The 14,282-nt window shown below is 40.0% G+C and overlaps 1 protein-coding gene across 1 annotated transcript in view; it reads left to right on the top strand.

Annotated features, from left to right (window-relative positions):
* Positions 1-14,282, top strand: part of JAM2 (junctional adhesion molecule 2) — an 82,413-nt gene that overhangs the window by 67,149 nt on the left and 982 nt on the right. Inside the window, exons 7-9 of the mRNA XM_061134394.1 lie at positions 1,763-1,870; positions 3,690-3,705; positions 9,955-9,997. Coding sequence (XP_060990377.1) covers positions 1,763-1,870; positions 3,690-3,705; positions 9,955-9,997 — 167 coding nt within the window. The remainder of the gene's footprint in view (positions 1-1,762; positions 1,871-3,689; positions 3,706-9,954; positions 9,998-14,282) is intronic.

Below are 14,282 nucleotides of genomic sequence, written 5' to 3'. Positions count from 1 at the left end.
ATCCCTCTCAGTGCTGCTTTAGAGTTGTTAGAAAAATGCATCCTTTTTCTTTTCTTTAAATGCTCGTATTTAATGTCAATATCTAATTTAGCCTCATCTTAAGAAGTATTATCTATGAAGTCATAGTTTTGACATACTAGTTGGTTTTTTCCTAGCATGCAGTAAATAAATACATAAAATTTAGAATTTTATGTTTTCCTAGTTCAGTTCAGTTCAGTTCTGACTCTTTGCGACCCCATGAATCGCAGCACGCCAGGCTTCTCTGTCCATCACCAACTCCCAGAACTCGTATCCATCGAGTCGGTCCAACTGTCTCATCCTCTGTCGTCCCCTTCCCTTTCTGTCTTCAATCTTTCCCAGCATCAGGGTCTTTTCCAGTGAGTCAGTTCTTCGCATCAAGTGGCCAAAATTTGGAGTTTCAGCTTCAGCTGTGAGGCTGTCACGGCTAACGCCATGGCAGGCAGCCTAGATTAGGAGTAGGCCTGGTTTCCTGGGGTAACATAATTATCAGGCCTCCTGGAGCCAGCCAATCAACATATGCCTAGCCAGAAGAAAGGGAACCTATCAGGGGAAAGCTGAAAGCCCCACGTAGGGCCAACAAAAATTACCTTGCAACTGTGTAACCAATCCGCTTACGCCAACTACCCACTGTGTAACCAATCCGATTGCGCCAACTACCTGCTGCTTGTTTTGACCTAATAAATACCGGAGAGAACTGGGGCTCGGGGCCTTTCGCCCTCACACACCTGGTGAGGGCGGGAGGCCCTGGCTCGAGTCAGTAATAAATTCCCCTATTGTGAGTTGCATTGTTTCGAGGAGTCTTGTTTCCCGACCGGGGATTCGGACTACGGGCAGAACACAGCATCATCCTTCCAATGAACATTCAGGACTGATCTCCTTTAGGATGGACTGGTTGGATCTCCTTGCAGTCCTGGAAGCATCACTTTAATTTGAACATGATTTCCACATACCTACACTTTCTGGTATAAGCTGACTCAGATGTCAGAATTACTTTGTTTAAGGCTCATCCCTTAATCCTAGATGTTTCACACTCTTGATTTGGAATTCACATCTTTGGAAATACATAATTCCTGATTTCCAGTTTTCTTTTTGAATTCTCACCAAGAACTTGTCACCAAAACCAGATCTGTTGACTGCTCTAAATCAATGCTTTGTAAAGTGGAGAAGAAAGTGAATCACAGGTTTGCTGGTTACTCCCAGGCCGCTTCACTGTACAGCCCCAGAAAAGGCTACTTCACACGGATCATGTGGTTCCTTTCCTCTCCGCCCAAATAATGATCCCCTCCTTTTATCGTGGCTTTTTTTTTTTTTTTAAAGAAAGAACACACTATTTTCATACGTGTTACTACATTTTCTATTTAGTCAGGTATAAGGTGGGTAGTGTTGAGAATACTTGAACTCACTGAACTTTAAAGTTCACTTGTAACCTGATATTTAATCATATGGATTATTGTGTCTCCAAATGCCTGCTGGAGAATGCCATATATTTGTATTTTATTTCTGGATCATAGAACTTTTTCAAATATAAAAGGTTCTTATAAAACTTAGCTCTGTTAATATTTCCAGCCAGTTTTGAACCATGTCCTGTAAGTGAGTTAGTTGACCAGACTTAAAGAGCATGAAACTATCTGTTGTTTTTGGTGTGTCTACAAAGGGGAGCTTTTTGAGCTTTTGCAACTGAATGACTACATCTGTCCATCTTTTTGACACGAGTTCATGCGTGGATTCTTTTGCATTCCAGATGATCTCAACATAAGTGGCATCATAGCAGCTGTGGTCATTGTGGCCTTAGTGATTTCCGTCTGTGGCCTTGGCGTGTGCTACGCTCAGCGGAAAGGCTACTTTTCAAGTAAGTGAATTTCCCTCTTTGCTAGAAAACTTCTGCGCGCATTAAGTTTTCTTCGAGACACTGATTCTTCTAAGAGGTTCTAACAAACTCTGGAGAACATATTTGTTTAACTTTCCTGCAGTAGGAAATATTCAAGCTGACACTCTGGTGAGTCATGAAGCATCGTGGCAAACATAGGTAGGAAAAGATAGAGCTGTCTCATCGCAACATTTCAGGAAACACCACAGAATCCGTGAGAGGCTCCCTGGAGTGGCATAGGGCAGCGACACCAAGAGATGCAGCGGGGGTGGGCATTGATAGCACATGTTCATCTATTTAAGATCCTTTTAAGTTAGGAATTGTGCTTCTTAAGATGTAAATTAATTTCTAGTTTTATGATAAAAATTTCATTGGAATAAATCTGTGAAATGTTCTATCAGTGTAGAACCACGGAATGTTAAATGTCACGTTTAGCCCAAATGTATTTAGAAGAGAATTGTTCAGTAAAAACTAGAAACCTATAGTATTATAGTTGCTTCTGAGGTTTTGATTTCTTCGGGTTTAGGTCTCTTGGAGCTCCTATTTGGTGATACAGTAAGTTTGAGGTAAATGGATGAGATTTTTATGTGCTTTATTCTATTAATGCCTTTCTTTACTCCTAGCCATTTTATGGTGAACACTACTTTTGGAAATTAGGTTTAAACATTTTTTTATACCAAAATAAAATTTAAATTTAAAGGGAGTTTCTAATGATACCTATAAATATGTATTGTAAAATGTTTTCATAAATGTGGTTTCAGGGATATTCCCTATTATTAAAAATAACTGCTCTGTGAGTTAATAAGTAGCTGTTCTTTTGTGTGGTGTTTCAGTCCAGTCCAGTGTAATGTAATCTGGCTGCTGGTCCCCCTGCTGGTCATCCATGGAAGTACAGACAGATTAGATTATTCATTAAAATTCTTGTCATCTCTCACCTCTACCTGCAAAGAATGTCTGTCCGAGTGTTTTTATTAAAGATTTGGTAAACAGTTTTTCTTAAAATAATGAATTACTTGAAGATTTTTATATGAATATTACTAATTCATTAGCTAGAAATGTTACTCTCATTTTCGTCTAGCAGAAAACCTCTCTAGGAGAGTTGTTTTCTTGAACTTGCATTTCAGAAGGGGTTGGTGAACTGTGACTCATGGACCAGATCTGGTCTGCCACTTGATTTTTCTATGGACCACAAGCTAAGAATACTTTTTGGAAATAAACTTTACAATCTATCTGATAACAGGGAACTACTGTTGAACACCAATTAAGAAAAATATCCCCCCAAAATAATTCCATGCTTCTAATTAGTAGACCTGTATTACTAGATTTTGATTATTATGTTTTTATTTCAGTGGGTTTATTGAAAGTTACTTGAAAAAAAAATCTGTAAGTGCTTGGCAAAAAAAAATGCACATGTCTTTTTTTTTTTTTTTTTTAACTTTTCATCTTATATTGGAGTACAGTCGATCAACAATGTTACATTAGTTTCAGGTTTACAGCTAAGTGATTCAGTTATATTATGACTTCTTAATTCATTGATAAAAATTTTTGGAAATTTGTTTTCTCTTTTGTTATGTTAATACCTACTTAATATCCTTGATTGTACCTCTTTGCCTACAAAGCCTAAAATATTTACCTTGTGGGCCTTTACAGAAAAAGTTTGCCTACCCTCCATTTAGAAGGTATAAATGTCAGCAAGTGAGAATCAAAATTGAAAACAAGGAATTAATTCCAAACTCATTTTTATATGAATCTGTATCATACCCTATTCTTACATTAATGATATTTACTTATTCTTTTGTAGAAGAAACATCTTTCCAGTAAGTATACTTTCTTAATGCATGCTTTCCCCCACATCAACTGCTTTTTTGTTAATCATCCGTTTAAATTCAAAAGTGGGAAGCTGGGTTATTTGTGAGGGTTTAATTCTTTGGGCAGTGACTTGGATTCATCAAGGAACACAGCCCACCTCATGCCTACTTATCAGTGATGCTTAATCATCTAGAAGAGAACTGTGCTGTGCTTAGTCATTCAGTCATGTCTGACTCTTTGCGACCCCTTGGACTGTGGCCCGCCAGGCTCCTCTGTCCATGGGATTATCCAGGCAAGAATACTGGAGTGGGTTGCCATGCCCTCCTCCAGGGGATCTTCCCAACCCAGGGATCAAACTCAGGCCTCCCGCACTGCAGCGGATTGTTTACCGTCTGAGCCACCAGAGAAGAAATAGTGTCACTAATTTGACTTCTTAAGCATTTGCCCAGTACTACTTGAAAAAATCTTTTTTTTTCCTATGTTTCCCTAAATTTAAAGTGTTCAAATAAAATTTTCTTTAGCACTAAATTTAACATTTAGTTGGATGCCAATTATGTGTCCAACCCCGTCCTAGGGACTGGTAACACAGCAGTGAACAGAACAGACCAAGAAACCCCTCTGTCCCATGGAGTTACATTCTAGTGGAGGATGGTGGAAAGTGAACAAGTACATGAGCTTAACAGTATGTGAGATTGTGATAAGTATAATGGAGAAAAATAAAGCAGCAAGCGAACAGAGAATGCAGAGGGCAGATTATCCTTGTCAATAGGTGGTTAGGGAGGGCCTCGCTGATGAGGGGACATTTGAGAAGGGTTCGAAGGAGGGAGGGAGTCATGCAGGTAACCATGAGACGCGTGTTCAAGCAGAAAGGAGAGAACAAGGGGAAAGGCTGGGCATGCCTGGAGTATCTGAGGAACAATAAGGGGATCAGTGTGGTTGGAGCAGAGTGAGAACAACTTGAGGAAGACATGAGTGAGCACAGTAGTGTAGTGGGGGCAGATGACAAATTACACACAACCTCTTCCCAGCAGAAGTTTGGCTTTGGCTCTGAGTAAGATGGGACATCATTGGAGAACCTTGAGCAGACAGGTGGCATCTTCGTACTTAATTCTTAAAACTCACATTGGCTGCTCTGTTGAGAATAAACTGTAAAGTTGACAAAGGGTGGAGGAAGCAGAGAGACCAATTAGTTAATTACTAAATAATCTAGACGAGAGAAGATGGCGGATACTCCCAAAATGATGGTGTCGACAATGTTGAGAAGTGACAGTCAGTTCAGTAATTCAGTCATGTCTGACTCTTTGCGACCCCATAGATTGCAGCACGCCAGGCTTCCCTGTCCATCACCAACTCCCCAAGCTTACTCAAACTCATGTCCATCAAGTCAGTGATGCCATCAAACCATCTCATCCTCTGTCGTCCCCTTCTCCTCCTGCCCCCAATCCCTCCCAGCATCGGGGTCTTGTCCAGTGAGTCAGTTCTTCCCATCAGGTGGCCAAACTATTGGAGTTTCAGCTTCAACATCAGTCCTTCCAATGAATATTCAGGACTGATTTCCTTTAGGATGGACTGGTTGGATCTCCTTGTAGTCCAAGGAACTCTCGAGAGTCTTCTCCAGCACCACAGTGCAAAAACATCAATTCTTTGGTGCTCACCTTTATGGTCCAATTCTCACATCCATACATTACTGGAAAAACCATACCTTTGACTATACGGACCTTTGTTGGCAAAGTAATCTCTCTGCTTTTTAAAATGCTGTCTAGGTTGATCATAGCTTTTCTTCCAAGGAGCATCTTTTAATTTCATGCCTGCTGTCACCATCTGTAGTGATTTTGGGGCCCCAAAAAATAAAGTCTTTCACTGTTTCTATTGTTTCCCTATTTGCCATGAAGTGATTGGATGCCATGATCTTAGTTTTCTGAATGTTGAGTTTTAAGCCAGCTTTTTCACTCTCCTCCTTCAGTTTCATCAAGAGGCTCTTTAGTTCTTCTTCACTTTCTGCCATAAGGGTGATGTCGCACAATCTTGATTCCAGCTTGTGCTTCATCCAGCCCAGCATTTCGTGTGATGTACTCTGCATATAAGTTAAAAAAGCAGGGTGACAATATACAGCCTTGACGTACTCCTTTCCCGATTTGGAACCAGTCTGTTGTTCCATATCCAGTTCTAACTGTTGCTTCTTGACTTGCATACAGATTTCTCAGGGGGCAGGTCAGGTGGTCTGGTATTCCCATCTCTTTAAGAATTTTCCACAGTCTGTTGTGATCCACACAGTCAAAGGCTTTGGAGTAGTCAATAAAGCAGAAATAGATGTTTTTCTGGAACTCTCTTGCTTTTTCAATGACCCAACGGATGTTGGCAATTTGATCTCTGGTTCCTCTGCCTTTTCTAAATCCAGGTTGAACATCTGGAATTTCACAGTTCACATACTGTTGAAGCCTGGCTTGGGGAATTTTGAGCATTACGTTACTAGTGTGTGAGATGAGTGCAGTTGTGCAGTAGTTTGAACATTCTTTGGCATTGCCCATCTTTGGAATGAAAGTGACCTTTTCCAGTCCTGTGGCCACTGCTAAGTTTTTTAAATTTGTGGAATATTGAGTACAGCACTTTCACAGCATCATCTTTTAGGATTTGAAATAGCTTAGCTGGAATCCATCACCTTCACTAGCTTTGTTGGTAGTGCTGCTTCCTAAGGCCCACTTGACTTCACATTCCAGAATGTCTGGCTCTAGGTGGGTGATCACACCACCAGGGTTATCTGGGTCATGAAGATATTTTTTGTGTAGTTCTTCTGTGTATTGTTGCCACTTCTTAATATCTTCTGCTTCTGTTAGGTTCATAACGTCTCTGTCCTTTATTATGCCCATCTTTGCATGAAATGTTCCCTTGGTATCTCTAATTTTCTTGAGGAGATCTCCTGTCTTTCCCATTCTATTATTTTTCTCTACTTTTTTGCATTGATCACTGGGAAAGGCTTTCTTATCTCTCCTTACTATTCTTTGGAACTCGGCATTCAAATGGGTATATCTTTCCTTTTCTCCTTTGCCTTTAGCTTCTCTTCTTTTCACAGCTATTTGTAAGGCCTCCTCAGACAATCATTTTGCCTTTTTGCATTTCTTTTTCTTGGGGGTGGTCTTGATCACTGCCTCCTGTACAATGTCATGAACCTCTGTCCACAGTTCTTCAGGCACTCTATCAGATCTAATCCCTTGAATCTGTTTGTCACTTCCACTATATAATTATATAATAATAATTAAGGGATTTGATTTGGGTCATACCTGAATGGTCTAGTGGTTTTCCCTACTGTTTCCAATTTAAGTCTGAATTTGGCAATAAGGAGTTCATGATCTGAGCCATAGTCAGCTCCCAGTCTTGTTTTTGCTGACTGTATAGAGCTTCTCCATCTTTGGCTGCAAAGAATATAATCAAGCTGATTTTGGTGTTGACGATCTGGTGATGTCCATGTGTAGTCTTCTCTTGTGTTGTTGGAAGAGGGTGTTTGCTATGACCAGTGCGTTCTCTTGGCAAAACCCTATTAGCCTTTGCCCTGCTTCATTTTGTACTCCAAGGACAAAATTGCCTGTTACTTCAGGTATCTCTTGACTTCTTACTTTTGCATTCCAGTCCCCTATAATGAAAAGGACATCTTTTGGGGGTGTTAGTTCCAGAAGGTCTTGTAGGTCTTCATAGAACTGTTCAACTTCAGCTTCTTCAGCATTACTGGTTGGGGCATAGACTTGGATTATTGTGATATTGAATGGTTTGCCTTGGAAATGAACAGTGATTATTCTGTTGTTTTTGAGATTGCATCCAAGTGCTGCATTTCAGACTCTTTTGTTGACTATGATGACTACTCCATTTCTTCTAAGGGATTCTTGCCCACAGAACTAGATATAATGGTCATCTTAGTTAAATTCACCCATTCCAGTTCATTTTAGTTCACTGATTCTTAAAATGTCAGTGTTCACTCTTGCCATCTCCTGTTTGACCACTTCCATTTAACCTTCATTCATGGACCTAACATTCCAGGTTCCTGTGCAATATTGCTCTTCACAGCATCAGACTTTACCTCCATCACCAGTCACATCCACAACTGGGTGTTGTTTTTGCTTTGGCTCTGTCTCTTCATTCTTTCTGGAGTTATTTCTCCACTGATCTCCAGTAGCATATTGGGCACCTACTGATCTGGGGAGTTCATCTTTCAGTACCATATCTTTTTGTCTTTTCATACTGTTCATGGGGTCTCAAGGCAAGAATACTGAAGTGGTTTGCCATTTCCTTCTCCAGCGGACCACATTCTGTCAGACCTCTCCACCATGACCCGTCCATCTTGGGTGGCCCCACACGGCATGGCTCATAGTTTCATTGAGTTAGACAAGTCTGTGATAAGTTGGTAAATCTATTCTGAATCTATTTTGAACAATATGCTGATTGAATGTGGACTCTGAGAAGAAGAAAGAAATCAGAGATGGCTTCAAGGCTTTGGAAGGATGAAGTGTGAAAAGTTTACTGAAGTGTGTAAGGTTTTGGGAGGAGTATGTTGGGGAGTAGGGTTGAGGGTAGGTGGAGACCTCAGGAGTGCTTTGGAATTTTAATATTTGAGATGTTTATTATACTTCCAAGTAGAGATAATTAGTGACTAGCTGAGCACATGAATGTGGGATTGAGGAAGCATCTTGACTGGAGTTAACCAGGGCTTCCCTGGTGCCTCAGACAGTAAAGAATCTGCCTGCAATACAGAAGACCCAGGTTTGATCCCTGGGTCAGATCCCTGCAAGAAAAGAACAGCAACCCACTCCAGTATTCTTATATGGAGAATTCCACGGACAGAGGAGCCTGGTGAGCTACAGTCCATGGGGTCGCAAAGAATCAGACACAACGGAGCGAATAGCACTTTCACTCTTCTTAACTAGAGTTAGAAAATGAGGAGTCATTGGTGCGTGAGATCTGTATGAGATCACCACAGTCTCCAGTTTATGTGCAGCTGGTTTGTCACTGTCCTCCTTGTATGAATGGAAATGGCAGGCCCAACCTGGAGCGTATGGGCATTCTTCTCTTCTCTGCCACCATTGATTTTCTGTGCCTAGACTTGCTCCTCAACGCTGGTCTTTGAGTCCCATAGCATCCCAGGGCAAGTCCAGGGTGAGGTCCGAGTTAGCAGGGCTAGCCATAGTTAGTTTCTGGGTGACCTTAGGAAAGCAGAGTAGCCTGATGATATAGCCACAAACCCCAGGCAATTGTGAAGATTCCTGCTTTTATTAAGATGGAAAGTAATTGTAGGGAGGGTTATGAACAGAGGAGAGACATCATCTTATATATGGAGAAAGGCTGACCACACTATGGTGAGAGAGGTTATTATCTTTCATTGAATCACAGTGTGTCTATTAACTCAGGAAGTAATCTGGGAGAAAATATCTTTATTCCTAGATACGTCTCCTATTTGTCAAGTCCATCTCCCTCAAAATGTGTTGGATAATGAATTGGATGTTGCATTAGCCTGCTAGAGCTGCCTTAAAAGTGCCATAGACTGGTGACTTAAACAATAGAAATTTATTGTCTCATAGTTCTGGGATCTAGAAACCCAGACCTCTTTCCTTGACTTAAATATGATGCTGTCCCTGTGTTCACATGGTCTTCCCTCCATCCATGTTTATGTCTAAATTTCCTCTTCTTATAAGGATATCAGCCATATTGGATTAGGGCCCACTCTAATTAGTTTAGTTAATTTAATTACCTTTTTAAAGACCCTGTCTCCAAGTACAGTCACATTCTGAGGTACTGGAGGGAATTGGGACTTGAACCTATGAGTATTTGGTGGGAATACAGTGCAGCCCATAACAGATAACTGAAACCATAGTCACTGTGTAAAACTTTTTTTCCATGGAAAAAATGAAATTTGAGGTTGTAATGATCAAGCTTTCAAAATGTTAAATCTTGATGAGTTGGTGAGTTAAAAGTTAGTAAGTCTGTGGTTTGCATATTTCTGCAAACTTTGTTAGTATCTAGCCTGAGGCTACAAGTAGATTCACAGGGCTTCACACATACTGATATATTGTTGCATGCTTTCCTCTGTGAATATCATCTATAAATATAAGAAATTCAGTTAGGAGTGCTGGGCTTTTTATACCTGGCTAAGATATATGTTCTTCTTCCTGTTGAGAAAAATGTATGGAGGTAACATTAACTGAAAGAGGATATGTATTTTAGAATTGGAAGCAATAATGTAGTAAATGTTCTTTTTTATATTCCACAAACAGGAAGAGTAGTTCTGCATCTAAAGCCACTACCATGAGTGAAAATGTGAGTATTTTTAAAGCATATTTATAGAACAGATGTGTTTAGGGAGTCGGGCAGGGAAGTGAATTAATTGTATGGAATTGATGGATTTCTTCATTTAATATACCTTGTACCCGTGTCTACCATTGGTCTTTATAAGGAACTAAATAAATGTTAGCTCCCATCCCCTGCCCAGGATGGCTGCATTTGTAGAGCAATGGGGCTTTCCCATCCCATTATTTTCTGTCCTGGTGTTTTCTATTGTTAGTCAACCTCCTTAGCATCATTAGATCTGGCATTGTCAGCTCCATTTTAAAGATGAGGAAACTTTACTATATTCGTTGATTAGCTCTAGTAATTTTCTGGTAGAGTCTTTAGGGTTTTCTATGTAGAGGACCATGTCATCTGCAAACAGCGAGAGTTTCACTTCTTCTTTTCCTATCTGGATTCCTTTTACTTCTCTTTTCTGCTCTGATTGCTGTGGCCAAAACTTCCAAAACTATGTTGAATAGTAGTGGTGAGAGTGGGCACCCTTGTCTTGTTCCTGATTTTAGGGGAAATGCTTTCAATTTTTCACCATTGAGGGTAATGCTTGCTGTGGGTTTGTCATATATAGCTTTTATTATGTTGAGGTATGTTCCTTCTATTCCTGATTTCTGGAGAGTTTTAATCATAAATGGGTGTTGAATTTTGTCAAAGGCTTTCTCTGCATCTATTGAGATAATCATATGGTTTTTATCTTTCAATTTGTTAATGTGGTGTATTACATTGATTGATTTGTGGATATTAAAGAATCCTTGCATTCCTGGGATAAAGCCCACTTGGTCATGGTGTATCATTTTTTTAATATATTGTTGGATTCTGTTTGCTAGAATTTTGTTAAGGATTTTTGCATCTATGTTCATCAGTGATATTGGCCTGTAGTTTTCTTTTTTTGTGGCATCTTCGTCTGGTTTTGGAATTAGGGTGATGGTGGCCTCATAGAATGAGTTTGGAAGTTTAACTTCTTCTGCAATTTTCTGGAAGAGTTTGAGTAAGATAGGTGTTAGCTCTTCTCTAAATTTTTGGTAGAATTCAGCTGTGAAGCCATCTGGTCCTGGGCTTTTGTTTGCTGGAAGATTTCTGATTACAGTTTCGATTTCCTTGCTTGTGATGGGTCTGTTAAGATCTTCTATTTCTTTCTGGTTCAGTTTTGGAAAGTTATACTTTTCTAAGAATTTGTCCATTTCTTCCAAGTTGTCCATTTCATTGGCATAGAGCTGCTGGTATTAGTCTCTTATGATACACTAACAATGAGAAAACAGAAAGAGAAATTAAGGAAACAATACCATTCACCATTGCAAAAAAAAGAATAAAATACTTAGGAGTATATCTACCTAAAGAAACAAAAGACCTATACATAGAAAATTATAAAACACTGATGAAAGAAATCAAAGAGGACACAGACAGATGGAGAAACATACTGTGTTCATGGATTGGAAGAATCAATATTGTCAAAATGGCTATCCTACCCAAAGCAATCTATAGATTCAATGCAATCCCTATTAAGCTACCAATGGTATTTTTCACAGAACTAGAACAAATAATTTCACAATTTGTATGGAAATACAAAAAACCTCGGATAGCCAAAGTAATCTTGAGAAAGAAGAATGGAACTGGAGGAATCAACCTGCCTGACTTCAGACTATACTACAAAGCCACAGTCATCAAGACAGTATGGTAGTGGCACAAAGACAGAAATATAGATCAATTGAACAGAATAGAAAGCTCAGAGATAAATCCATGAACCTATAGACACCTTATCTTTGACAAAGGAGGCAAGGATATACAATGGAAAAAAGACAACCTCTTTAACAAGTGGTGGTGGGAAAACTGGTCAACCACTTGTAAAAGAATGAAACTAGAACACTTTCTAACACCATACACAAAAATAAACTCAAAATGGATTAAAGATCTAAATATAAGACCAGAAACTATAAAACTCCTAGAGGAGAACATAGGCAAAACATTCTCCGACATAAATCACAGCAGGATCCTCTATGACCGACCTCCCAGAATATTGGAAATAAAAGCAAAAATAAACAAATGGGACCTAATGACACTTAAAAGCTTTTGCACAACAAAGGAAACTATAAGCAAGGTGAAAAGACAGCCCTCAGATTGGGAGAAAATAGTAGCAAACAAAGCAACAGATAAAGGATTAATCTCAAAAATATACAAGCAACTCCTGCAGCTCAACTCCAGAAAAATAAATGACCCACCCAATCAAAAAATGGGCCAAAGAACTAAACAGACATTTCTCCAAAGAAGACATACAGATGGCTAACAAACACATGAAAAGATGCTTCAGCATCACTCATTATCAGAGAAATGCAAATCAAAACCACAATGAGGTACCATTACACGCCAGTCAGGATGGCTGCTATCCAAAAGTCTACAAGCAATAAATGCTGGAGAGGGTGTGGAGAAAAGGGAACCCTCTTACACTGTTGGTGGGAATGCAAACTAGTACAGCCGCTATGGAGAACAGTGTGGAGATGTCTTAAAAAAAACTGGAAATAGAACTGCCATATGACCCAGCAATCCCACTTCTGGGCATACACACCGAGGAAACCAGATCTGAAAGAGACACGTGCACCCCAATGTTCATCGCAGCACTGTTTATAATAGCCAGGACATGGAAGCAACCTAGATGCCCATCAGCAGATGAATGGATAAGGAAGCTGTGGTACATATACACAGTGGAATATTACTCAGACATTAAAAAGAACTCATTTGAATCAGTTCTAATGAGATGGATGAAACTGGAGCCCATTATACAGAGTGAAGTAAGCCAGAAAGATAAAGAACATTACAGCATACTAACACATATATATATGGAATGTAGAAAGATGGCAATGATAACCCTATATGCAAAACAGAAAAGAGACACAGATGTACAGAACAGACTTTTGGACTCTGTGGGAGAAGGCGAGGGTGGGATGTTTCGAGAGAACAACATTGAAACATGTATACTATCTATGGTAAAACAGATCACCAGCCCAGGTTGGATGCATGAGACAAGTGCTCGGGCCTGTTGCACTGGGAAGACCCAGAGGGATCAGGTAGAGAGGGAGGTGGGAGGGGGGATCGGGATGGGGAATACATGTAAATCTATGGCTGATTCATGTCAATGTATGGCAAAACCCACTACAATATTGTAAAGTAATTAGCATCCAACTAATAAAAATAAGTGAAAAAAAAAATAAAGATGAGGAAATTAGGACACGCTTCTCACAGGATGACAGTGGCCACACTGGGACCCACGTACCTTTATCTTTGTCAGCTTGACCGAGCAGATGGCTCCCAGCAGATCTGTGGGTCCAGACTCTCCTGTACTTACTTGGAAATTTAAGGGGTATGGAATGTCCTCTGCTTTTGCCGAAAGGAACATTTCAGAAATCCTTGAAAAGACGCAAGAATCACCAAACTCAGATGGTTAAGGGAACATAATTTGGATGTTCGGAACCTCGTGTACTTTTGATTAGTAAGCACTCCAGAGAAGCAGTTAATACGATCATTGCTCAGATTTTGTAGCTCTTTGGATGGCTATTCAGCCTTCTGGACTAGCTTTCAGGAATCCAGTGGGAGGAGGGAGGTTTCCCATGTTTTTGAAGTCGAATTCCTTGCTTGACAAGTGGAGTGCTGCGTCCCTAAATTCCTTAGTACATTCTGCAGGGATTCACTTAAGGTTTCCTTTCCGTAGAGCTTGGGGTGGGGCATGCACATCAGTTTTTTAAACACTTCAGTGACTCTAATAGACAATAACCTTTGAGGCCTACATACTCACCCACAGAGTTTTTCCTACCAAAGATTTAAAAAATTGTCTACTCCAGAATCTATCATGGAAGTCACTTTATTTTGTGGTTTACAATACCGAAGCCTGTTGTTCCATAGAAGACAAGCAACATGGAACTCCATATTTGCTCCTATAATTTGTAGAAAATTACTCCTCGAGTGTGGAATAAAATAATCTCATCCCACCAAACAAGAAGAGATGCTTGGTGGCTGAGTCGGAAGAACAGAAGCCTCACTCTTTTTCCTGGTCTTCCTCTCCGTTGCCTTCGTCAGCTGAGAACTAGCGTCTCCAGTTCGAGTTCTGCCCAAGAGCAGGGTTTCTCAAACTTGGCACGATCGACATGTTCTTCTAATTCTTAGACAAGAATTTATATAAGAAACAACAGTTTCTTCTAAGGCTTGTCTAATTAATTTTTGTGATTTCACATAATTCTTTGTTGTGGGGGGTTGTCCCGTGCATTGCAGAATGTGT

This window comes from Dama dama, chromosome 31, assembly GCF_033118175.1.
Source record: "Dama dama isolate Ldn47 chromosome 31, ASM3311817v1, whole genome shotgun sequence".
Taxonomy (NCBI): domain Eukaryota; kingdom Metazoa; phylum Chordata; class Mammalia; order Artiodactyla; family Cervidae; genus Dama; species Dama dama.
Note: the sequence above shows the minus strand (reverse complement) of the source record. Positions and strands in the feature narration are given on the sequence as shown.